Consider the following 25,396-nt stretch of genomic DNA (forward strand, 5'->3'; position numbering starts at 1 on the left):
CTGAGCTCAGGGGGCCTCATTGGACCCACTGCCTTTGTTGACGTAGAATGGCCGGTAGTGAGACTGTGGGGAAAACAGGAGTGGTTAGGGCAGCCAGGTGGTAATCAAACTCTCTAGCCAATTCACCCAACCTGGACCTCCCCAAAACAGCAGTGACTGGACAAACCTTAGCATCCTAGATACCCTGTGGCCTGACCTACAAGACCTACCTATCCTATGACCAGGAGATGGCCCCTGACGTGATCAGAGCTTCTGGGTTCAAATCCTAACTACAGTCCATTCCTGCCACTGGTTTGTATGAACTTCATTCCTGCCCCCAGTGCCTTCCTAGTGTCACCATAGCTACCATGTGCATAACATTTTGTGATCTATAAAACTACACAGTGCTTGTGTCAAGGGCTTTACATGAATGGACTCAATTAATTTTTATAACCATCCAATTAAATAGGTTACTGTGATCATAGCTACTTTATAAGTGAACACACCAAGGTACAGAGAGGCTAGGCAACTTGCCCAGGTCACTCAGCTAGGGAGTAAGTACAGGAGCCAGGATGGGAACCCCAGCGGTCTGGCTCCAGAGTCTTGTCACCCCCACCCTGTCTTGGAATCTATGTCTTAAGTGTTTCTTGTGTCTGCTCTGACTCTCTCTGTATGGTTCTCCCCCTACAGAGGGGGTACAGATGGGCAAACCACTACTCTAGCCCAACACACCCCTCACCATCCATAATCACAGAGTGCCAGCCTCTCTGGAGGGAGCCAGGGACAGTTCTCTCAACCTGACAATTTCAGAGAAATAAGTATTCCTCTCTTCCAAGGGTCTAAGAAGTCAGCTCCTCCAGGCTGAAATCGAAGAGCAAAGTGAAACTGGTCTTGGCCCCTGTGAGCACTACTAGCCTCTTGAGGGTCTCAGGAAGCAGACCTGTCTCTAAGCAGATCAGACACTAAACCTGCCCTAGTCCTTCATATCAGGGCTCAGGCACGGGGAATGCCAGAGCAGAGGGGTCCTCAACCCAGACCTGAGCTAAACCATCAATATACAAAGGAAGAAACTGAGACTTGGGAAGCAAAAAGGGGCACAGACAAGGTCACCAGGCTACTCTGGCAGAGCTGGGCCTGGAGCCATGTCTCTAGCCCTCAGGTCCTATCCAGGACCCAAAAGCAGTCCATGAGGTAAGGTGAGTGGAACTAGAAACAGCCAAAGCCTTTCTTTCAGGAAGGCTGGGTCAGTAGTGTGGATTGCAGGTCAGTGAATAATTGCTATCTTCTGAGAGGCTGGAGTGGTGGGTGAGTAGAATGCTCCCCACTCTTCCATCCATCCCTGGTTCAGGGTCACAATATCTAAGTGTTAGAAGGGCTCTGAAATCACCTAGACCATGCAATTCCTGGTACCCAAGGGACACCAGAACCCTGTCCTGCTGGAGCCTACAGAGGGTGGAGAGCCTTTTCTATTGGGACTCAGGTCCAGGAGGACAAGACATGTAGCAGGGAGGGGAAGGATGGAGTCTCTTTTTCTCCTGTATCTGCTTTCTGCAATCCTGCTGCTTTGATGCCCCTGGGCCCAGCTCCACGTTACACACACGATCACTTAACTCCCCTTGCCCACAAATTAAAGATTTTTTTTCCAATTAAGCCAGATCTAGCCACTCTATAAAAACAGCAAATCCTGTGCTTTGGCCTCAAAGCACAAAAATGGCAGGAGCCAAGACCCCTGTCCCAACAAACCCCTGATGCTACCTGCATGGTGGTGGGTCACTGACCAACCCCCTCAGGACCTGGCATGGGCCTAAGGAGGAAAGCACCGGGGAGATGGAGGCTCCAGGGTGACAGTCTCTGATGACTGTGGTCCCAGGCAAGGGTAAGATGTAGTGAATCTGCAGGGAATTCGGGGCTGCTTCATCTCAGCATTGCGTTATAAAAATAGTCTCGCTGGGCGTGATGGTGCACGCCTTTAATCCCAGCACTTGGGAGGCAGAGGCAGGCAGATCTCTGTGAATTCAAGGCCAGCCTGGTCTACATAGTGAGTTCCAGGCCAGCTGGGGCTACTGGGAGACCCTGTCTCAAAAAAAAAAAAAAAAAAATAGTCTCAAAGAGGGTATCCGCTTCATCTGGGGTGCCAGCATGCAGTCTGGATCCCTTGGCCACACACACCCGATGGTGCTGCTTTTCTAATAACCCAAGCTTAGGGTCTCTTTCTAATGTTCCAGCCCCCACCCACCCACACTGTCACCCCTCACGGCCTCTATGCTGTCAGAGCTGGAAAGCGGCCCTAGTGCATTGGGCTCTTATCCGGGACACCTGGACTGAGCATTTTACAATCCCAGAGCAGATGGAGATCAAGTCACCAAACATAGACACAACAGTGATCACTTGCAAATGCAAACACAGGCTGTCCACATGTTACAGGTCGGAAACTGAGGCCCAGGTAGGCCTTCTACGCACAAGCCCTATGTCTCTGCTACCTTTGCTACTTGTGGGTGCTTGGGCCACTGTGACCTCTTATGTCCCCAGCATGGCCCAGAAAAGTCACCCTCTTCCCACAGACCCTGACAGCCTGCAGACAAGCTGTCTTGGCCCCTGGGCATGCCAGTGCCCGGCAGCCTTCCTAGGACATCTTACCAGCAGAGTCTGCTTGCCAGATTTCCAAGTCTGGGGCTGGGCCTTGGGAGCCTGGCTCCGGAGAAGGGATGGATAGCCTGGGTAAAACAAGACACTCCAGTTAGGGGTTGCCCAGGATGGAGATCAGGAGCACTACTATTGGAGTGGCATAGCTGCCTGCCCCAAAGTAATCCCCAAGTGTCATCCAGCCCAGGACCAAGTGCAGCCACCTGCAGAGGTGTGCAGCAGCTGGGGTGGTACAGTTGCCAACTGGAATCCTGGGAGGCTAGCCAAGGGAGGAAGCATCAAGGCAGACAAGAGGAGGAGGATCCAGCCAGGTGGACTGGGCCAGGCAGCAGGAATGCATTGCTCCCCAATCCAGGTTGGCACTATACTGCTAGGCAGGGATCACCATGCACTCATCCTGTGGGTTCACTCCACAGACCCATCCCTTTCCCAGCATCCAGGACAGCTGCTCAATCAGCATCCTCTGCCAGCTCTGCCCAGAAGGAGGGGCTCCTGGCTCCGCCATGCCGTGCTGGGGTTGGGGATCAGGATGATTTGCTGAGCCCCACTTGTGCCAAGCACTGTGCCAGTGGTTCCCCCTTGCTTAGTCCTCCAAGCTCTTTAAGCTCAAGAGTTTGCTCAAGCTGTGTGAAGCTAGCAAGCACCAATCAGGATTTGAAACCAAGTTTAGCCAGACTCCGAAATCCATAATCGTATTCCCTCTGCCCTGCTCTGAGTATCTCTTGTCTCACTAACAGGAGACCAGGGACCCAAGGAAGGGCAAAATTTGTGACTGCCACCCAAGGTTGGGATGATAAACCCAAGAGGTCCCAGCAGGTGGTGCTCTCTGGGCTTGGTGAGAAAGTGCTGGCCTAGGGTGCGGCTGCCCTGCCACCTCCCTGGCCCTCCCTCTCAGCCCAGAGGCCTTTGTAAGAAGCTCTGGTCCACAACACAACGGAAAAATTCACTCAGTTGTCAGCCATCAACCCACAGGGACAGGCAGCAGTGGCTGGGAAGAAGCAGGCTGTGACCTAGAGAGTAAAAAGCTGAGGAAATAAACAGGCTGTCCTTGGCAGGCTCCTGTCCAGCAAGGCTGCAGCAGCCGAGGGGAAGCCTGTCCTATTCTGCTCCATACAAGGACAACGGTGGGCCACACCACTAGTGGCACTTCCCCTGGCACTGAACAACAACCCAAGGCTGTTCCTATGTTTACTGTAGGAGCAGCCAGAGAAAGAGAAGGTTCTATGGGCCCTGAGTGGAGGTGAAAATGAGACCTTACATCTTGGTTCCTAGAAAGAAAAACCCATGCCAGCCATGAGAGGTAAGGAGGGGGACAGGGGTGGCCCAGGAGACCAGCCTTTGTAGCAGGCAGAAGTCCAGACAAAGTGAGCTAGGATGGCAGGGGGCATGCGTCTCTCTCTGAGGAGCTCTGGGAAGAAGGGACCAGGATACCCTCGAAGTGGCAGAGAGCCCCCCCCCCCCACGGCCCGCCTGCCCTGCTGTGGGAAAGGAAGAGGAGGGGGTGGGAATCAGGCAGGTACCGGGATTATTTTTAAACAGCCCACTGCGGTCCAGTGGCTTGGAAAACTCTGCAGTGGCCTGTCCCAAGGTGGTGAACTGATAGGGGGCTTTCCCAGTGCCTGCTGGGAGAGAGAGAGGTGTTAGCAGCATGCCGTGCGCCTGCTGTCCAGGAGCCTGAGGCTCTCACCTCACCTTGCTCAGGCTTTGGAGCTGAAGCTGGCCTGTCAGCCCCAAGTATTCCCCATTAGGGACTGCTAGAGGGTTAAGGGAAGGGAGTCTCAGGTCCGAAGGCTATTGATGTCCTGGCACATAGGGCAGTCCCTGCCCAGAGCCCTGTGTAGGCCATTCCCAGTCAACCTGGTGAATTTCTCTAGTGAAGGTAAGAAGGTGGACTCACTATATTTGAGAAGAGGCCTTCCAGGTAGGGTCTTAGCAGGAGGAGGGCCTATGCAGGCTGATGGGGAATGTCTGAATCAGGGCTAAGAGCTGCTACCCTCTGCCAGATGGCCTTCAGGCCAGGCTTGAACAAGGAGCAGGTAAGTATCTGCTGGGAGCCAGAGGGCCAAGAGAGCTTTCCAGGCCCCATAGTCCTACAGCCTGGAATCTCCTCCTCATATTCCCTTCTTTCCCTTGCTGTAATTAAAGAATCCTGTCCCAGACACAAGCTGTGCTCCTAGCCTGAACAGGACCATAGGTGATAAAGCCACTTCAGAGACCACTGCTGAGGAGTGTCTATGTGCCCAGATATCCCCTTTCCCTCTCCCTCCCAAGGAACTCAACCTCTGTTCCCTTTTTCCAAGCCAGGTGCTTTGAGTATAGAGAAAGGTGGAATTCCTCCCACCACAACCCACCAGAGCTGCCTCTGGGGCCTATAGGGAGAGATGGGAGGGCTCAGAGCCTACTGTATACTGGGGTCTGCTCAAAGCCTACCTCCTCAGGATGACCCAGCCCTAGGGAGCAGAGGATATAGACCACTCAGCCTTGTTCAAGACCTACAGAAACACAGTAGGTAGGTGTGGGTCGAGTATAGGAAAGGACAAGCAGATTTGAGAAGCTCTTCAGGTCACCTCATCCCATCTTCCCAAAGGGGTTTCTGCAGGATAGCCCTACAGGATTTGGGGGACTGCTATATGGCCTGGGTCTAGTCAAGTGCTGCTGGGAGTTGCTGAGTAAACACTTAGGTTGGAAAAATAAACCTACTAGAAGCACCTGGGCCAGAGGGTAGGGATGCAGGGAGAGTGGGTACCTCTCCAGTCTCTGAGTCCTGTTAACCCCTCCCACCATTGTGTCATACCCAGAGAAACAGCCATATGGCCCAGCCCTCTCCTCTTGCCTGGGGATGCAGCAAAGGTTCTGGCCCAGCGTTCTGCTGGGTGGGAGCTCTCACCTTCAGAAGGTAAGGGAGAAACTAGCAGAAAGGGGACAGAGACCCAAGCAGGGCAGCCTCCAGGAGAAGCAAGGAGCAGTGGGGTGAGCTCACCTTTTAGGGAGAAGGATGAGTTGCCTTGCACAGTAGGCAGGTCATCAGAGTTCTGAACAGTGGATGAGTACTCCCAGACCCGGGAGGTGTAGTTACCTGGCAGGCAAAGATGGCATGTCAGACCTTGGCAAGGGGCCATGGAGAAGAGAGGGCAGGACCAGGACATGACCAGTTCCTTGACTCTCAGTCCTTTTGCCACCTCTAAAGCCAGGATGTCACTATGCCTATATCACACTTCCCTGTCTTCCTTACCATTTAAGGTGTGTAAAGTACAGGCTTGTTTTTGTAGGGCCACTCTCCTCAGGAGACATTAATTTGTTTATATAGTGTGTGTGTGTTTGATGGAGGGTGGGGCTTGTCACAACATGTATGTGGAGGTCAATGGGAAACCTCTTTTAAGTCGGCTCTCTCCTTCCACTTTTATGTGGTATTCCAGGGATCAAGCTCAGGGCTCCAGGCTGCACAGCAAGTGCCTTTACCCCCTGGGCCATCTCTCCAGACCCTGTCCACATAATAAGAAGCCAAGTCCTCAATATGGATCTTGCACGACCTGCTTCCCCATTCCTACCCACTTCCTGCTTTACCTTTGTGACATTCCAGCCAAGCTGGGTCCTCAGTTCCTTCAACATCAGCTTCTTTCTTGTACCTGGCATTGGGCCCAGACTGGTCCTTTGCCTGGGACAGGCTCCTGTTCCCCATCCTCAGCAAATTAATGCAGCAGGTCTCCATGTGACCCCCCCAAGTCCCTGCATGCCTCTACCTGCTTCCTTCTATCAGCCTGCACTCCCTAAACCTCAGGTTGCAGTTCCGTTTAATTGTCCATCTTCTTTAGGGAGCTCCTGGGGGACTGGGAACATGCCTGCTTGGCCCAGCATCACACTGATGCCTGGCAGAGCTTCATTTCTAGAAAGTACTCACTGTGTGTTTGATGATGCATGTGCTAACAAAGAAACAAGTAAAAACAAACACAACCTAACACTTGGAGACAGAGGCAGCAGACAGGATGCCTGGCATCCTGTTTGTGGGGTTGAATGAGCTAACAGACGCCTATGTGAAAAAATGGTCCTATAGTCTAGAGGAAGAGGCAGTAGGGGAGGAAGAGAAGAGCAGGGGCGTCACGAGGACATTGAAGTGTGGGGCTCAGAAGCCCTATACATGAGGCACCCTTCTCCAGCTCCAGCTCTTTCTCAGCACCCCAGGTCTTGGCAACCTTCTAAGTCAAGCTCCCTCTGCAACAGTGGTCACTGGTCCCTACTGTTCTCTCTTTCTCTCTCTCTCTCTCTCTCTCTCTCTCTCTCTCTCTCTTTCTCTCTCTCTCTCTCTCTCTCTCTCTCTCTCTCTCTCTCTCTCTCTCTTTCTTTCTCTGCTACTCTCTGGATGTGGTCACAACTGTAAATATTTTGTTGGCAGGGAGGGTTAAATGGGCAGGTGTGAATGTACGTGTGTGTGTGTGCAAATGCCTGTGGCGGTCAATGCCAGGTGTTTTCTTCAATCATTTTTCTACTTTGTTTTGGAAACAGGGCCTCTTCCTGAACCTGGAGCTTCCCACTTTGACTAGACTGACTAGTCAGCCAGACCCCAGAATCCTCCTATCCCCACCTCCTCAGCACACACCACCACGCCCAACTTTTTAACATGTGTACTGGGGACAGAACTCAGAGACTCATGCTTACACAGCAAGCACTTTACCAACTAAGCCAGCTCCCAAGCCCCCACAGCTGTGAATCTTAATGACCAGTAGAGAGACCTCGGCACTGCCCTCTCCATCAAGTGGCTATGACCTTCCAGTACTCTGGGGCCTGTTCCTCATTGAGCCTTCCCGGTGCTGTATCTGGAGTAAGAGAGGGGGCTCTGATGGAGCTGGTCTAGTCCCTTCCCTTCGTTTGCATGGAAGGCAGTACACAAGAGCTCCAGGACAGGATGCCCCACCCAAAAAAACAGGGGTTTCATGAGCACACGGCCTTGACCTGGAGCACAGTAGTCCCCACAACACACAGGGAAGAAAAGTAATTGGCACCTCCCCTGGGAAAGGCACATTGCCACCCTCAGTTCATTTCTGCATCTTAAGGGGTTGTAGCAGTGCCTCCAGGGTTTCTGGGGACACCACATGTCACATGGTGCCTTTCTTCCCACTTTCATCTAAGCTAACTCATTAAAAAAAACTTTATTTTTATTATGTGTATAATGTGTATATGTGTTTTGCCTGCATGTATGTAGGTGCACCCTTGTCGTTCCATACCCACAGAAACCAGAAGAGGGCATCAGATACCCTGAAACTGGACTTTTGGATGGTTGTAAACAACCATGTGGGTGCTGGGAACTGAATCCAGGTCCTCTGCAAGAGCAGCCAGTGCTGTTAACTGCTGAGCCATCTCTCCAGCCCCTAAGCTAATTTAGTTTAACCTCCAAATGGCTAGTACACAAGTCAGCTGAGGTCTGCGGGTCCTTGTGTCCTGATACTTGTTGGTAGAGGTCCCTAGATCCAACTCCAGAGTGGCCACTTGACCCATTTCTCTCAACTCATTCTTCAGGAACAAGAGAAACCCATAGACTGGGGGTTGCTAGTGATGCTGAGTTCTTGCTGCTTCTCACCCAGCCTAACCAATGACATCATGCTTTTCTGCACAATCCAATGTACACATATGCACGTGTGCGTACACACACACACACACACTTTACTCTCAGTAGGACCCATCCTGCCGGGATCCCCACTTCCATCTCACACTGGATAGTCAAGACCTTCATCCCATGGCCCAGCCCGGATCCCACCATCCCATGTCCTTTCCTGCACACCAACATGGGCTCCTTCCCACCCTGAGCTGAGCCCCTTCCTACCTTTGGTGCCGTAGAGATTATTGAAATTCTTCTGGTTGGTCTCCTTGGAGAGGCGGCCAGGTGATGATGGCTGGTAGGATGTCCTGCCCCCACCTATGAGACAGAAGAGGAGAACCCATCACTGCAGAAAGGTGGGTCTGACTCAACTAAGGGCCCATGTCCTCTAACTTGTGGGGAAGGAGGTCTTAGGCAAGACCTAAAACAACTCCCTAAGAACCCGCTGGACTCCACCATTAGTAACAGATCCTGAGGCCAGTCTAATGCAGTCACAATGTTTATAACCCAAATGGGGACCCTTTGGGATGAAGAAGAATGTCTACTCATCATTAATTAAGAGTGCTGAAGTTCTAGATGGTTATAGGTATACTAAGATATTCAGTCACCCTACTTAGGCTTTGGGACCAGGAGGCTGACAAGCCAACACTTCCCTTCTGAACTAGTCCCTGTCTGAACCAGACTCTAGAGACTGGGATCTGGGGTACTGGGAGGAAGGAGAGGCCATGACAGTGGTGGGGGCAGAGTTTTTGAGGACTTATCCACCTACAGGTAGCTGATGAGTCAGCTGGGAACTTGTCCCAGGTGCTAACACAGCCTTTGGCTTCCCACTGTCCTCCCTCATTGGGCTCCCACAGACAACTGGTGTTGTCTCTGCCCCTCTCACCTAGACTTCATGCATCCCCACCCAAGACTGGCTCACCTAGCCAGTTCATCCTCTGCCCATCATATCCTTGCCCTTCTTACTTGATACAGAGCTCCTCCTTCTGAGCATGAAAACTAATTTCTCTGAGGGTAAGGATTACTGTCAGTACCTAATCTCACTGACTCCAAGCTTCCAAGCTTGGCCTGGTGGCTTTTAGTGTCCCTGTCCCCTGATCCCCTTAATGATCTCAGCAGGCCCTCCCATGCCTCTCCTCAACCTGGAGCTGCAGGTGTCCTGCCCCTCCTGTCCCTTCAGGGCTTGGCTCTACCCACAGTGCCAGGGCAGGGACACCTGAGGAACCTGTTTTTTCCACCTACGGATGTCACACCTGACTCACAGGGCCAGATCTGGAAGGGCTCCTAGCCCTGGAGTCTTATTGCTTCTGTTCATAGAGAGGGACACTGAGGATAGAGGGGGCAGTTACCAGTCTCAGGCCTTCTTAGCCCTGGCATTCTCAGGGAGCCACTGTGGCAGGCTATACTCCCCACCACCTAGCAGCCTGTCATGGAGCCATACTGGCCCTGAGTCTCCCATATGCAGGGGAAATCATGCAGGAACCAGTGGGGTTCTGGCTGCCCCACCAGGTTAGCTCTTGACCAGGGGCAGGAGCCAAAAAAGCCAAGTGGGCAGGTGCTTTGGAGGAGAAGGATGCTACAGGGCTGACTAGCATAACTTGTCCTTTTACATAAAGGCCAAAAGGAGCAGAGCCTTGGGCAGAAAGGGAGCAGGATTGATGTTAGGGCCTATCCCACCCTAGAAATGTTGGAGGTGGGAGGACCCTGGCATCCCTCTGCTGCCCAGACCTCCCAGAAAGCTCAGGTGTTGTTTTCAAGGGCAGGGCACAGAGCTTCCTATCTGATGAGCTCACCTCATCCAATCTCTGCCCTGGCCCTGTGGATTTATCTGCCTATCAGTAACTGCTCAGGGCCTCTGGTTCCTGTCTCCAGTCAGGTGTCTTCCCAGACCTCCTTCCTTCCCTCTCCAGCATCCCCACTCCTCTTCAGACCCCTTGGCCCCCACATTCACCTGCACACCCCATCTATCCTGAGCTGGTGACCTGGTACACATACCCTTAGGTAATGGGCATTGCTGTGATTTGTTGCTGGCATCCAAGAATGTGCCAGACTTCCCTGGGGCAGTGACAGGCAGGCCCTGGCCTGGAGTCCACCAGGCTGGAAGATGAGACACATAAAGCTAGGAGGGTAGGCTAGGGGGCAGGTGACACAGGGGTAAATGTAAAGGAGCAGACAGGCCCTGAAGGCAGAAGCCCTGCACAGGCTCAATCTGGCAGATGGGAATCTGGGAGATGCTCTGAAGGACAGAGAGGCTACAGGAGGGGTCAGAGTGGATGCTTGCATAAGGGGACCAATGCCTCTCAGGAGTAGAGTGCTGCTGGATAACTTGCTACCAAACCAGGATACTTGTCACCCTCAAAGTGACAGGAGATATTGGTCACCACCACACAGGACAACAGGAAGGTACTAGGACTTTCCCAAGCACACTGAGGTATGGCCACCCCACTAAGGAAGACTCTGAGAGCCACTCTGTAGACCTAGGACCAATGCCCAGTGTCCCTCACCCTTGGGAGTGAGGTACATGGAGTATCTCTTCATGGTGTCAGGTGTGCTCCACTCACTCCCATAGCTGCTTGTGTAGCTGTTCATGTAACGATGGTCACCACCTGGAAGAGAGAGCAGGTCAGGAGAGGAACAGGTGGGAAGAAGGAGCTGGCCATATGGAGGGTCAAGCTCCCACAGCCTCAGAATGTAACAATACTGTGCCCACCCCCACTGTCTTCCTCAGCAATGAGTCACTGCCCTGTCACACTGTCCCTTTGCAAGGAAGGTCATGTGCCACAGTACTTTCCCATTGACAAAGGGCTTTTGATATCCAGTTCCTATTTGATCGGTATTATCAACTCTTCAGCAGGTATGCGCATCTACATGTGACAGAGAAGGAAATCAAGGCTCAGAGACAAGTGACTTGCCCTAGGTCACATGATACTCAGGGGAGAATTGGAATTTGATTCCTGGCCCCTACTTTGCGGCTCAGTCCCAGACACTGATGGCAACAGCAGGTGGTAGAGTGAGGTCCCACCTTGGCCTCTGTGGCCTTGGGATGCAAGCAGCTGAGTGGAACGAGCTGCAGACCCTCAAACCCCAACAAATTTGCTGTGTAGTACCCAGCTTCCCCCGGCTACCTTCTACCTCAATTCCTGTCCCTTACTTCTTTCTGATTTCTAGTCATTCTCTCTCTCTCTCTCTCTCTCTCTCTCTCTCTCTCTCTCTCTCTTCATGAGGAATGAATGACTCAGACCTGATCCTTCATCTCTATCACTCGTATCAGGATCCTGGTTCACAGTAAACTAGGTGTTTGTCCAGCCCTGAGTCCCACTAAATCTAGAATCTTTGAAGGTGGCTGATACCTCTGGGCCTTGGGACCTGTGATGGTGGGACTGCTTCCCTGATCTAATGGACAAACCACCAACAGGGAGCAACAGATGTTCACTCCAAGGTCTGACTTACATGCCTCCTACCACAGACACCATTCTAGCCACTAGGCAACGGGGACAAAAATATGAAGGAAGTTCCCCCAGGCCTGAGGCACAGGTGCAGGGCTGCTGAATCAGCACACCCAGCATTGCCCCTGGCCACCACCTCACCACACACCTTGCATGGGACGCCAGGCCACACCTGCAGAGAAACTGTGGCAAGTACCATTGTGACCTAGAAACAGGACAATAAGATCCAGGAGACTGGAGGCTCACAAGCCACCCCACCCTAGTCAGGACCATCCTCCCACATCTGCCCAAACCATACCAAAGGACTCTCCTACAAGGTGTACACTGTGGGGACAAAGATGTCTCATTCCTCAACCCCCTGCTGCCGCTGTCAGCAGCGTGTCTGAGATTAAAAGGCATGGCAAAAAGACTATCAGAGTGTGAAACCCAACAGCACCCCCTCCCCAGCTGAGGGCCCTTTGAAAAGCTGCTTCTCTGAGCCTTAGCCTGGATGTCTGTAAGAGGCAACACTCTGCAGGGAGTAAAAAAAGGCCTGGGAAGGGAAGGGCCTAGCACAACTTCCGCTGTCCAGGGAGCCCTCAATCACATTAGCTGTCACCATCCCCATCAGGATCGAAGCTATTGTCATTAGGAAGAGGCTGTCAGGATCTGAATGCCATTTTAAGCTAAATGATTGTCTTGCTAAAATGGCTTATCTGTCCTGAGAATAAATGTGAATAAATGTTCTCCATATTTCACAGGGACACTGTGTGGTATACCATCAGCAAGATACACAGGTGGTCCCCTGCACATTCTCAAGCCCCCTTTCCTATGGAAAAAAAATGATGTGCCTGCCCCACCTGGAGACCAGACAGACTCATTTCCATTGGGTGTGATAGCTGTAAGTCCTTAATCAGGTTGCATTTTGAAGACCTTGAACTGGGCCTAGGCCATTAGGTGTGGCCTTGGGGAAAGTACTTTGGCTGCAGGCCCTAATGGATTGGGATTAAATAGAATTGGGCTTAAGGGAGCAGTTCCTCAGGTTTGGAGGCTTTTTGTGAGATGACTCACTTGACCTCTTCAGGGACAGAGGAGGGCCTGATTTCAGGGCAGGTGAGTCATTGAGACACACCTGGTGTCTCCAGTCCACCAGGCCAAGTTCGGCCTCTAGGCTCAACATTGCTCAGCACAGCCATGGTGACAGGCTGTCCCTTCAAGCCCAGATGTAACTCTAGGTCACTTTTGAAGCCTGCAACTCATCCATTCAGAGTCTGGTCCATACAAGCAGCAGCACGCAGCTGCACGTTGGATCTGACAGTCAGATGGAGATCTGAATGATGCTAGTCCTTGACTTTGATGGATGACACACAGAGGAAGCACCTGTATAGCAGTTCCCAGAATCTCTCTGTTCTAGGGGCCCCTTGTAATAGCTGCCAGTTCAACTGGGGCAGGGGCAAGAACCCCTGAATCTTAGTCTGAACATGTGCCAGTGGATGAGTGAATGGGAACAGTGAGGAGTCGGTTAACCAGATGCCTGACTGCACCAGGCAGTGGGAATTAGCTGAGAAATACTCAGTCTTGGGCCTGTGAACAACAGAGGACCTACCGTTCTCCATGTGGTTCCTCTCAATGAAGTTACGGCTCAGATCAGCCTTGCACATCTTCTCAACATGGCGCATGCACACGTTGAGCAGATCATCCTTGAAGTTGCCAAGTGACTGTCCCAGGCCCTCCCCCTCCAGCAGGACATGGTAGGTGGGCAGAGGTGGGGGGAAAGAGTAATTGCTCATCAATGCACCAAATTCCTACCAAGAAAGGAAAGAAGCCATTAATTTCCCTGGTCTTTATGAGCGATGGGGACCTTGGTCTGAAAAGGAGCTGTCTGTTCAGCTAAAGACTTGGTGCTGGGAGTCAGAGGAGCTATATTCTAGAATCAGCTCAATAATAAGCCTCACTTTTCCTCACTTGAACAGATGATTCACTTAAAATCCTCTGGGTGCTAACAGCCCTGATAGAATTAACATTTAGGTAAGTGACTCCATGTCTCTCCCACCACTGACCAAGGCATAGCACACATACTTCACAGGGAGTTGTGAAAAGGATACAGACTGTGTAGACTTTGGGGAAAAGCACAAAGAGACAGATACAAGGGAAAACTAGAGCATTGTGGGTATTTCCACCTATACAGTATAGCTCAATCTTGCCTTTATACATCCCTTCTCCCTCACTGGAGCATCCCTCCTCCATCTCAAGTTTGAAGTGACCTGCTCAAGACCCCATTCAAAGTCTGCCTCCTCCACAAAGCTGTCCTTAGATTGCTCCAGCCCGCCTGCCCTTCTCTGAGTTTCCACAGGCACTTATCTTGTGAGCCACATGCTTTATCATTTAATTACATACTTTCTATATTGTTCTCTAATTGTACATGTCTTATCTTCCCAGCTGGATTGCAGCTGCTTGGGGGCAGAAACCATGTCTTATACTTCTCTATTCACCTTGGCACCTGATAGAGTCCTGGGTGCTCAGAAGTACCAAAACATTCTAGCAAACTGAAAGATGGATGCATGAATACACAAACAGACTAGATCAAAGATAACAAATATGCAATGCTCATTTGCCATTCCTCCCTTACCTAAAACAGGCATTACTAATTAATCACAGAACTGTTTCCTATGGATCCAGGAGCAATGCTGGTATAAAGCAATTTAAGTTGGTACAAGGTGATATTTGTATGCCATCCTTAGAGTTGTGGAGAGTAGACTAGATAGAAAAAATTAAATAGATGGAAGGATGGATGGCTAGATGGATGGGTGGGTACAGGAATGTATGGATAGATAAATAGTTGATGGATGGGTAGTGAGGGGATAGGTAATGGGTGAGTGAGTGGGTAGATAGAAGATGAATTGGTTGTAAATGGATGGGAAATAGGTAAGTGGATGGATGGATGGATGGATGGATGGTAGATGGGTAGATGGGTAATAGCTGGATTGGTAGTGACGGAAGCAGTATGGATGGATGGGTAGATGGGTGGATGGTGGGAAGACGGGTAGTAAGTGGATAAGTGGGTGGATGAATAGATGGATGGATAGCGGATTGAGGGGTGGTGAGTGAATGGGTGATGGACGGATGGATGGATGGATGGAAGGATAGACGGATGATGGATGAGGGTTTGAGAAACTGAATGAGATGGACTAGCAGGCTAAGAACTTGAATGGTGGGCTCTGTTACCTGCAGAAACAGCACTGAGTCGCTGATGCTGTGCAGCTGTTCCCGGGTCTGTTTGTCCTCGTGCAGCACTTTGGCCCTCTCGTCCAGGGCATCCACGATCACTTTCACCTGGTCCACAGCATCCTGCTCCCGCTGCTCCAGAGCAGCTTTCACTTCCTCCTTCTGCTTCTCCAGATCCCGCACCAGGTCCCTGAAGTTCTGCTCCAGGATGGCCTTCTCATTGGTTGTAAAGCTCTAGGTCCAGAATCAGGGAGGGATGAAGGAGAGTTTCATTGAGAAAAAACAAAACAAAAACAAAAACCTCCCTAACAAAGTACATCTTTAGTTTCCCAGTAGACTTGGAGAACTCCCAGGGCTCTAACTTGGCAAGCCAGTTGGACCACAAATCTCATTCAAAGGCATCACTAGGGGATACCACTTACTGATAACCATGCCAGTGTGTGTTATTGTTGTTTTGGATGAGTTGTTTTGTTGTTGTTGTTGTTGTTGTTGTTGTTGTTTGAGGCAGGATCTTAATAGTCCAGGCTGGTCTCAAACTCATTATGTATTTGAGATTGGCCTTGAATTTCTGATCCTTCTGCCTCTACCTCTTAAGTGCTTGGATTACAGGTGTATGTTGCCACACTTGGCTGAGCCCACTCTTCCCTACCCACTGTGGCTCTTTCCTTGGGTGGGGTCGACATGAGCCACCATTCCATGCTCACGTGACTCACTGTTGGCTAAGACAATTCCCCTACAAGTCAGAATACAAGCCCTGAAACCCCAACCAAAAGCAAACATCATTCAGAAAGTGAATCAGTGGGCTGTTCCTAAGGCCAGGCTCCAGAGTCAGTAATGTCAGACTGGTTTGCAATTACCCAAGCCACGGCAGATAGACCTCTAGCAATGCTGGCAGACATAGCAAAGAAATGGTATGTATTTAATGGCTGGGTAGTCTGGTGGACAGAGCAGGCATGAGGTCATTGGAAGATACACTGAGGAAGAGGTCTAGAGTCTTTGCTGGGACAGATGACAGGCAAAATCCCACCTAAATGCCTGACCCGGGTTGAGAAGGGGGATGTCTAAAAGTGGATCTAAAACAAGGAAGTGATGTCAGCATGGTTCAAAGCCTGGAGCAGCAGCGGAGGTGAGGGGGCGAGCAGCAGGGGAGCCTGGCCACTCACCTTGATGCGGTCCTTCTCCTTCTGCCACTTCTCAGCTTCATCCTCAATCTCGATGATTTTCAGTTGCAGTTGTTCCTTTTGCAGAGATAGCTCTGTCTGTAGGGAAAGGACAGGGTTGAAGTTGTCAGAAGCAGGGAGACCCAGGCAGGAGGACCCACCAGGAGAGCAAACTCAGGCAGGTTCATCACTCATTCATATAGCCCTTCACTTGGCAAATGTCATCAGGACATCAGATCTGCTGGGCTCTGTGCTAGTGGCCAAGAATCTAGCAATTCATCAAACACTGTATTTCTGTACTCTTAGACCACTAAGGCTGGGCAGCCTGGTATTATCCTCACAGGGGCTAAACCTCCCACCTAACATGAAGGGTGGGGAGCATATTTATGTGGTTCTTGCTCCTTTCAGTGGGCCTGGGGCCATTGGAGAGAGAGAGGAGCCAGACCCAGCCCAGCTCAGCAGTCTTGCCCAGGGAGTGTCTTATAGCAGTAACCCCATGCAGCGTTTCTGTGGCATGACGCAGGGCCGGTGTTGCAAACAGGAGCTGGGGTTGCCACCGGCACAGACTCCGTCTGGGCAGGCACAGCTATAAACCTGTTTATAGGAAAATGAGCACATCAGCAGTGTGGGCAAAACAGGAATGCTTCCCCAGGCTCCCTGGAGGAACAGACTGCAGAGTGGGGGTGGGCAGGTGGAGGAGGCTGGAAGGAAAGGACCTGGGACCCTTACTCAGGGGCACACGGACTGTTGGGTCCTGGGTAAGGCTGAGAAGAGGCTCTATCAGAAGTGCATTCAGACAGCCACGTCACACCTATGCTTGCCTTCCATGTGGGGAAAGTTCCTTCTCTGAGATGCAGCTGTATTCAAGGCAGATAAAGAGGCATAAAGCTAAGCCCAAAGTCACTGAGTCAAGTCAAGGGCGCCTTTTTTTTTTTCTCTTGGATCCCACTAGGGCCCCAAAGCTCTATCCAGCTTGAAAAATAAGGAGGTCATCATCCAAGAGAGTCTTGGATGACTCAGGGCTCCCCAGGGCCCCTATGGTTTACATGTAGATTCCCACCCCTTTCTCTAGCCATCTCACTGAGGAACCCTTGAGAATAGTCAAGGTGAAGAAGTCATAAAACAGGTGCCACACACCAGGAGGACAGTGAGCACTATTGGCAAGAAGTCATGAGCAGTTAGGCCTGGAGTATCACCAGCTGACACACCTTCAAATACCCCACCAAGCTTAGTGAGTACCACAGAAGCTGAGGGGGTCCTCATATGTTACCTTCTGTAGACCCCCCCAGAGTATAGCATCTGATGATGGACAGACTTACCCTGACCTTTTTGGAAATGGTGCCCAAAGGTAAGGAAGATGTGGAGAGCAAGAGCCACAGAGCCCCCAGATAGGAAGTTTTGCCTCCATTGCCTACCCCTCCCCTACTACCACATTCCTGGGCTCTCCAGGCAAAGGGACTCTAAGAATGTTCTCAGTAAACACCTGCCCCACCTGCCATGGGCCAAAAACCCTACAGCATGGAAAATGTCATCACCACAGAGAAAGATGGGCTGGGCTATCAGAGAAAAGGGTGGGGACTTGGCTTGGTCTCTAGAACAAGGCCAGGGAGGAGCCATGATGGATGGAAGGAAAAGAACAAAGAGGAAGACAGACCCCGCTGTGGGTGGTAGGAACCAGCCCTCTTCCTTTACTCTTTAAGGATACAGAGCCAGCAGAAGCTGGCAGAGCTAGTGGTCCTGAAGACCGTAAGTAATACAGGCCTGAGTGGAGAATCTACACTCCAAGGAAGACATTAAGAAGTGAGACAATGGGTCTGTCCCAGCAACTTTCCCATCCCTTGGGGGACCCAGGGTCAAAGTATAGCTGGAAACCTCCCATCTGCTGCAGCTGAGTTTTCCCAACCAGCCGAAGGCGGAATAGTCAGCATGAGGGTTGCCAACCCTACTTCACCACCCCAGAACAAGATCTAGTGGGAAAAACAGAGACCTTCCCATCCTTTAGGTCCAGGCAAGCCCCAGAAAACATTGTCAGTGATGGAACAATGGGCCACTGGAGCCAGGAAGGGAGCTTCCCCAGAGCATGTGAATGAGACTCAAAAGGGAGACCCTTGAGCACTGCCCACAGGCAGGCTGAGGGTTCTCACTAAGTTCCTTAACTTCTCTATGCCTCATCAGTTCCATCTATGCCATGAAGGTAGCAAAAAGACCCACCTCCCAGGGAGGGTTTAAGAGAGATGGGATCAGGGAGTGAAGCACTCCCAGGAAGCACCTGACATCGATCCAGCACTCACTGAATAATAACCCCATGGCCACTGCTGTACAGGCATCTCCCAGGAGCCAGCCATCATACAGGCAGGGGCAGGGCAGTGAGCATAACAAGCGGGGGAGGGCAGGTGTGTGTGCTCAGGTGACTCTGGGCAGTGTTAGATGGTGAGGATGCTGCATGGGGTCTGATGGGGTTCAGATGTGGTGTGGACACAGTCAAGACACAGAGGACAGGTCGAGGGGCAGGCAGACAGGCCGAGGCATGTGCTGAACATGCATAATTAGAACCTGAATAAGTGAAAGTGGAAGACACTGAGGGAAGCAAGATGGATGTAGGGAAAGGGGCTGAGGGTGGGCAAAGCTCCTACAAGTGGGCGAAGGTGAAGGCCAGAGTGGAGAGCTAAGAGTGAGCAGCCATGGTAGGGGACACCTACTGGAAGCTACATGGTAGGCCTGCAGCTGAGCAAAGGCACTGCCTGGAGAATGTATTCACTGGTCAAGAAGGAGGAGAGAGGCACTGAGTATGAGATAGAGCCCAGGGGAGCTTAGGCCGTGAAGCATCTAGCCAAGGACAAGGAGACATCTGTCCCTGAGAGTGAGGGAAGAGGGCAGGAGCCAGCTGAGGTCTGGAGAGGAAAGCAGAGGTGTCAGCCAGCCACCTGGGTTTGGAGGAGGAGGGGGCAGGTCTGGAAGCATGTAAGGGCAGGGTCAGAAGTGGAGACAAGCCGTCTGCAGCAGTGGGCGGCAGAATGGGTCAGGGCGGAGGAGAGACCAGCCCTCCTTTTCTCTAGGGCTCTAAGGAAGTTGGAGACGGACTGGGAGGGCCCTGGCACCCACAGTACAGCCAGCAAGACCAGACGTGCAGGACACAGCATGCTCCTGGAAGGGACCTGGGGCTGGGAACAGGGCTGCAAGAATGGTTGCTTCTCCCCTCTGGGAGAAGTCCTACCCCATCGAGGAGGAGGGTTAGGGTCGGATCTCTAGGGAAGCACCTCAATCTGTTTAGTGCTTATCAGTTTTTCCTGTATGGGAAGCAATAACAAGAAGCCCAGAGACGCTATGCGGGGAGAAAAGACATTTGATCATTGAGCATCTACAACTAAAGACCCTGTGGAGATCAGTGGTATTACCCCCACTTTGCAAATCCAACAGTGAAGGTCTAGAGCTATGAAGTAGTTTACCCGAGTCAGCATGATTAGAAAGACAGCTCTAAGGCCAAGATGCAGTCACAGGTTCTGCCCTCTGGGCCTTCAGCAGCACCTCTCAGGTATTGGCCTAGACAATCAGAACGCTGACCTTGTCCTTCATGTCTGTGAACCTAAGCTCACTCATATTCCTTCCTCCTCAAAGACGGTTCAGTTCGGCAATCCTCCTCCTTCTATTGCCTCCGTTTTCTTTTCCCCACCAGGGCCCCAGCTCCTACTCTCCCTCCTTCTGTGGAATGTAGTCACAGCCCAGATATCTGACAAGCCTCAGCTCCCTGGCACCTCACCCCTCCCTACTCCTCCCCCCTGGCTTCCTCCTACACCTCACTTCTTTTCCTTCACCCTGTCCAGGCCTGTCCCTAAAAGCATCCTTTGTTCCGTCTCCTACACTGTCTGGGACCTCTCCTTTTTGATGGCTAGGATGATCCTTGCATGGGTCATCCAGCCTTAAAAACCTTGCGGCCTTGAGCATGTAGAGGTCCCCCAAGCACAGGGGGATGGCATACCCTGTGGTGCTTCAGCCTAGATGGGCCACCAGGGATACTCACAGTCAAGTGTCCACCTAGATGGCCCCCAGGAAAAGGGAGGTTGGACAGTCAACATCTTCCCTCAGCCTGGATTAACTGCATGGGCCGTGGGCTGTGACATTTGCCAAATGAGCCAGTTAATTGCCAAATTTGTACTCCCAGACACATGGTAATTACTTGGATAAGAATCTAAAATGCTGAATAGATTTCATATTTCCACTCACATGTCAAACAGCCTGGTATCAGTCTGTGGGCTTGACGGGAGTCCCCCACTCACTCTGCTTCCTCAAGTCTCAGGTCAGGACAAGGTACCAGCTGGGGTGAGAGGTTTTACCTTGGCACGTACAGACCAGCGAGGGACTTTGCAGAAATCACCTCACTCACTGAGCTTCAGTTTCCTTGTGGTAAATTGAGCTGGTTTCCTGATTGCTCCCCCCCCATCCCCACCCCTGCTAGTAGAACCCATGTGGGAGACTTAAAAGTACAGACCCCAGGACTCAAGCCATAAACCAGAACTCCCAGGGCGAGGTATGGGACTTTGTGTTCTAACAAGTCACTAAGTGACCCCAGCCTGCAGCCTGTCATTTTGGAGGCTCTTAGATTTGATAATCACAAGAAGATACTTTCAACCGCACTGGGAAAAGAGTTTAAATGTGGTAGAAAGGAATCCCAGGCCTTCTGTTCTTCAGCTCTGGGCTTTATGTGAGTCCCCCCAATATCTCTGAGCCCATTTCTTTATCTATTAGCTGGTATGGTACCCCAACCCACAGGATTGCTGCATTTCTAATGATGTAAATGTAGAACCCAGTCCTGGTCCCCAGATGAGCTCCATAGAGACTGACTCATCACCTGCCTGCCTGCCTCTCACTTTCCTTCCTGCTTACTGTCTCTAAACCTCTTATTTGATTGTTTCCCCTCAGCATCCAACTGATCATCCCACTGTCTAACACCAAGACCAGGTGTTCTCCCTGAAAGTGCCAAGTGAGATCCTTTGGTCTGGTTCCTCTTCCTGAATCCTAGTCTCCACTATCTTCCCAAAGAACTTTCCTGCCCAGACCAGCACAGCAAGAAACCCAAAGACCAGAGGCTGCACAAGCTTAGCAGCTTAGTGGCTCAGCCTTGCTCAGAGAATTGGGCAAGAAGATGAGAAATCAACTTATGGGGCACAGTGAGAGAACTGAGCCAAATGATGGTATCAAGACCATGGACAAGGCACACTAGGTATTAGCCTCTCCAGGGTGACACCTGCCTGAGTGTCATCAGCACATGCCCTCCTGTGCCAGTGATGCTGTCACCCTAGTGGCCAAGCTAGATGCCACCTCAGGACAGGGCCACCCAGAGCAGGCATCTGTCCATCTGCTTAGCAGGAAGGACTTGGGATGGATAGGAAGGTCATCAGACGTGAGATGGAATGTCCATGTCTCTCCTCTTCTCACCTCCTAACATAGCCTGGGAAATGTCCAGAGGCATAGACCATCGAACATTAGACCATCTGTGAGACCACTTGGGACATTTAGGGTAGAAAGTGAAACATTTCGACCTAGGGTTCATCAAAGGAAGAAGCCATCTTGTTGGCATACCCTGTAACCTTTTCTTAGCATGGCCTCTGCTCCAAGTCTGTGCATAGAGCTGAGGCTCAGCAGACGAGTGCCCACGGCCCTGAGTGTCATCTTTAGCTTTGTGCAACTAAACCCAGTCAGGGCTGAGCTACCTCACCCAGCCTCACCAGCAGGCAGAGCAGGTTCTTCCCAAATTCTTATGCAAAGTCATGTGGGGGCTAGAATTTGAGTCTGCTACAGATGCCTCCAGAGGATGCCAGGATTGACGCACTCTTTCACACCAGTCCAACAACCCATCTCCCCTGGGTTCTGTGTTAAAGTCCTCCATGTCTGACATCCCAGCAGAAGCAGGCTTGGGTAAGTAGCTTCAGTCCTGTCTCCTGGCTGCTAAATCCCATTCTTCCCTACCTATCCTTGTGCTACAAGAGCATACACACACACACACACACACACACACACACACACACACACACACACACACACACGGTCCACCCCATGTTACAACTACTGCAATCACAGCAGTGTCCCATTCCTTGAGGTGTCTCAACCATTGTAAGAAGATCTAGAGATGTCTTTCTCCAACCAGAATCTTGGCCAGGTCTCTTCCCTTCTCTGGGTGTGTCCCCATCTGTGAGGTGCAGAGGAGTGCAGTGAGACTGTGAATGCCCTATTAGGCCTGTGATTCCGTCTTTATACATGGCTGCTTTTGCATACCTGGGAGGTTGTTCCTGTCTTGTTTGTGTGTCTATGCCCTCAAGGTCAAGCACTGCCTGAGCCCTACAGCAGCCCCTGACAGACTAGCAAACTTGAAGCACTTGGTACCTCTGGGCAAGGCTGCCCAGACCTTCCTGGCCACCAGGACCAGCTCTTCTGTAAGCACTGGGAATTTTAAGAGGTGACATCCCATTTCAGATGACACAAGGGACCAAAGCTGGCACTGAAACGAGGTAGTGTATGTGTTTTGTTTGCAGTGGAGGTGGAGACCTGGAACCTCTTTGTCCCCTTATCACCCAGAGGCCTCAGAAATGTTTCTAAGAATCCTGGGGCTCCATAGGGAAATATTAAAATAGTGAACCCCACCCCTCAGTTTTACATGGCGGGAACTGAGCCACTGTCCTACAGATAGTTATTGGCAAAATTTCCTAACACATAGTCTGAGGCTCTGCTGCCTTATTTCCAGTGGATGAAGATGTTTGCCCTTTACTCTGTTCAAAATTCTAAAGCACATTCCCTAAGAATGAGCTCTAAACCCCTGCCCTATCTCTGTCTCCCACTGTGAAGCTTAAAGCCTGGCTGGGGTCAGGGGATAGGAGAAGTTGGAGACAATTTTGGAAGCCAAATGGAGCTTCAGAGGAGGATATTTGAGTCCGCTCCTATCTGTGACTCATCCCCTGCTGTCCAAGGGTAGAGTCAAAAGGCACAGAACAAAAGTGACCAACAAGCACTTGATCTGGGGGCTGGGCAAGGAGACACCAGGAAAGTTCACCCCAGGGAGGCCACATACAGCCAGTTAAGTGGACCCCACAAAGCACAAGAGCAGCGGCCACAGTTGGGCCTTCGCCTAGAATACCTTCCCCAAGTGCACCACATCCACAAGCCTCCACTTGTCTCTGCTCCTCCCCATGGAAGTACTACCTAATTACACACAGGGAATTCACACAAACACCCTTACACAGCCCATACGCAAATATGGGCAAACACCTGCCTTCTTTCGCAGACAGCTACCTGCACACGAAACACACACATTTGCACGCACCCACCCACACACGCTCTCTCTCCAATGGTGTCCACACACAGGCACAGACAGACCTGTTGACCTGCAGCTACGTACACAAACGTACACAGGCCTTAACTGAGAGCGGGGTAAGGGACGCCATGGGAGAAGTGAAGAGACTGACTGGGGAACCAGATAGAGCAAGCAGTCACTAGACTGTAACCACAAAACCCAGAGCCAGCAAAAAGGGAATTTCAGTGGCCCACAGTCCCTTCCTAGTAACTTTCCTCACCCTTGACCCATTCCCTGGGGGTCAGTGATCTACTCAGAAGGGAAGAATTCTCTCTCCCTGAAGTAAAAAAAAAAAAAAAAAAAAAAAAAAGAAAAAGAAAAAACAGGCCAGCTAGGTGGAGAGCCCAGGGGTGAATTCTATACTGTTTAGTCTTACACTCGTCTGACTTTCATTTATCCCATGAACTTGATCCAGTTCCCAATCTTTCGAAGCCTAATTTGCTCATCTACGGGATGCCCCTGGCCCAAAACCTTAGGGGCTTAGAGAATCACCTGTGACCCCCAGGTGGGGGGGTGGGGTGAGGACTGAAAGATATGTTTTCTTAAAAAGGGCCAAGCACAGTGGAGGCTTAAGTCCCAAGTGGGGGTGAAGGGGAAAGGGGAGGGGCAGCAAGGGGCCCTGCAAATCACCTCCTTCTCAGCCTTGGCCTCCTCCACGGTCACAGTGCTGTGGTTCTTATGCTCCTGAAACATGCAGAGATAGCAGATGCAGGTCTGGTCAGTCTGACAGAAGAGCTCCATGGTCTTGCCATGCAAAGGGCACTTGCGGGCCTCGAAGTCCCGGATGGGCTCCAATAGCTGGTGGTCACGGAAGGCAGCGCCCTCCAGGTGGGGCTTCAGGTGCAGCTCACAGAAGGATGCCTGGCACACTAGACAGGACTTGACGGCTTTCTGTTTGTTGCCAATGCAAGAGTCGCACAGCACCTCCTCAGAGCCCGACTTGGCCTGCAGCAGGAGACTGGAGTCACGCGGATAGCTGTTCCTACGGACCTCCCCTGGCTCCACGATGGACACAGTGGGCTTACGGGGTTCTGAGAAGATGGACTTGCGTAGCTCCCCCTTCTCAGCAAAGGTCACAGGCAGCTTCTTGGCAGCCCCTAGCTGGAGCCCCGCATAAGGGGACCTCCTGCCTTCTGCAGAGTCCATGCTGAAGTAACTGGAGCCTTTGTCATCCACAGACTCGACGAACTGGATGATGGGCCTACGCCACTCATTGCTGGAAAACAGGGCACTTTTTCCCTCCCCTGACTTCAGGGCACTGCCCAGGGTCTTGCCCTCTGTCACCTCCCCATTGTGCCCATTGGTTGTCTTGGTATCCTTACTGTCCACTTTGGTGCCATTCTCCAGGCTGCCGTTGGGACCCGAAGGACTGCGGGCATCCCTGGCTTCTGGGCTGGCCCCGTTGCTCCTGGAGGCATCTACACCTTCCATTGCAGGTCACTTGCTGGCCTGTCTCTACTGGTTAAAGCTTTGGGGTGGGAGACTTCAGCGGGTGTCTTGTCAGGGAGTGGAGCCGCCAGCCACAAGGCCCAGGGACACACCTGTGGGGAGGAGCAGGAGGAGGAGCTAGGGGAGGAGTAGCCAGACACAGCGGGGCCCAGAGAGGCAGGCCTGGCAGTGTGACTAATTGCCCCCTGCCACACCTGCACATTCATTCCTAACCCAAGATTTTAACGAAGTGGTTTTTTTTTTCCCCCCTCAGTTTCTTTCCCACCATCTAACAACCAGTTGAACTGCTTGGGACTGACGCACTTTTGGGCAGGGAAGCAGAGCCTCTGTCCTCACAGGTGGGCAGACTTTGCAGAGCCCGGTGCCCTCCGGGGCAGAAGATGAGGTATCCACAGAGGCCCAAGGGACAGAAAGCTCTTAATTGGGTCACACAAGCCAAATAACCTTGTAATTTGTGGGCTGGGTGTCAGAGGAGAATCTCCACCCTGACTGAGACTGCACAGCCGCTTCCCACCCTACCGGGAACTGCGGGCTCTGTCAGATTTAGACTTTAGGACTTAGAATGACAAGGCCACTGATTCTT

General features: G+C 51.6%; 1 protein-coding gene across 1 annotated transcript; it reads right to left on the minus strand.

Annotated features, from left to right (window-relative positions):
* Nucleotides 1–2: 2 nt before the first annotated feature.
* On the minus strand, nt 3–24,915 carry Trim29 (tripartite motif containing 29). The gene is made up of 9 exons (XM_008825999.1): nt 23,995–24,915; nt 16,026–16,121; nt 14,863–15,096; nt 13,244–13,442; nt 10,717–10,818; nt 8,438–8,530; nt 5,603–5,698; nt 2,617–2,693; nt 3–63 (listed from the first exon to the last, which is right to left on the minus strand). Exons 1-9 carry the CDS (start codon nt 24,793–24,795, stop codon nt 7–9), a joined length of 1,755 nt encoding a protein of 584 aa, XP_008824221.1. The 5' UTR covers nt 24,796–24,915; the 3' UTR covers nt 3–6.
* Between the last annotated feature and the right edge of the window lie 481 nt (nt 24,916–25,396).

This window comes from Nannospalax galili, unplaced genomic scaffold (genome assembly GCF_000622305.1).
Source record: "Nannospalax galili isolate Female #2095 unplaced genomic scaffold, S.galili_v1.0 scaffold229, whole genome shotgun sequence".
Classification (NCBI taxonomy): domain Eukaryota; kingdom Metazoa; phylum Chordata; class Mammalia; order Rodentia; family Spalacidae; genus Nannospalax; species Nannospalax galili.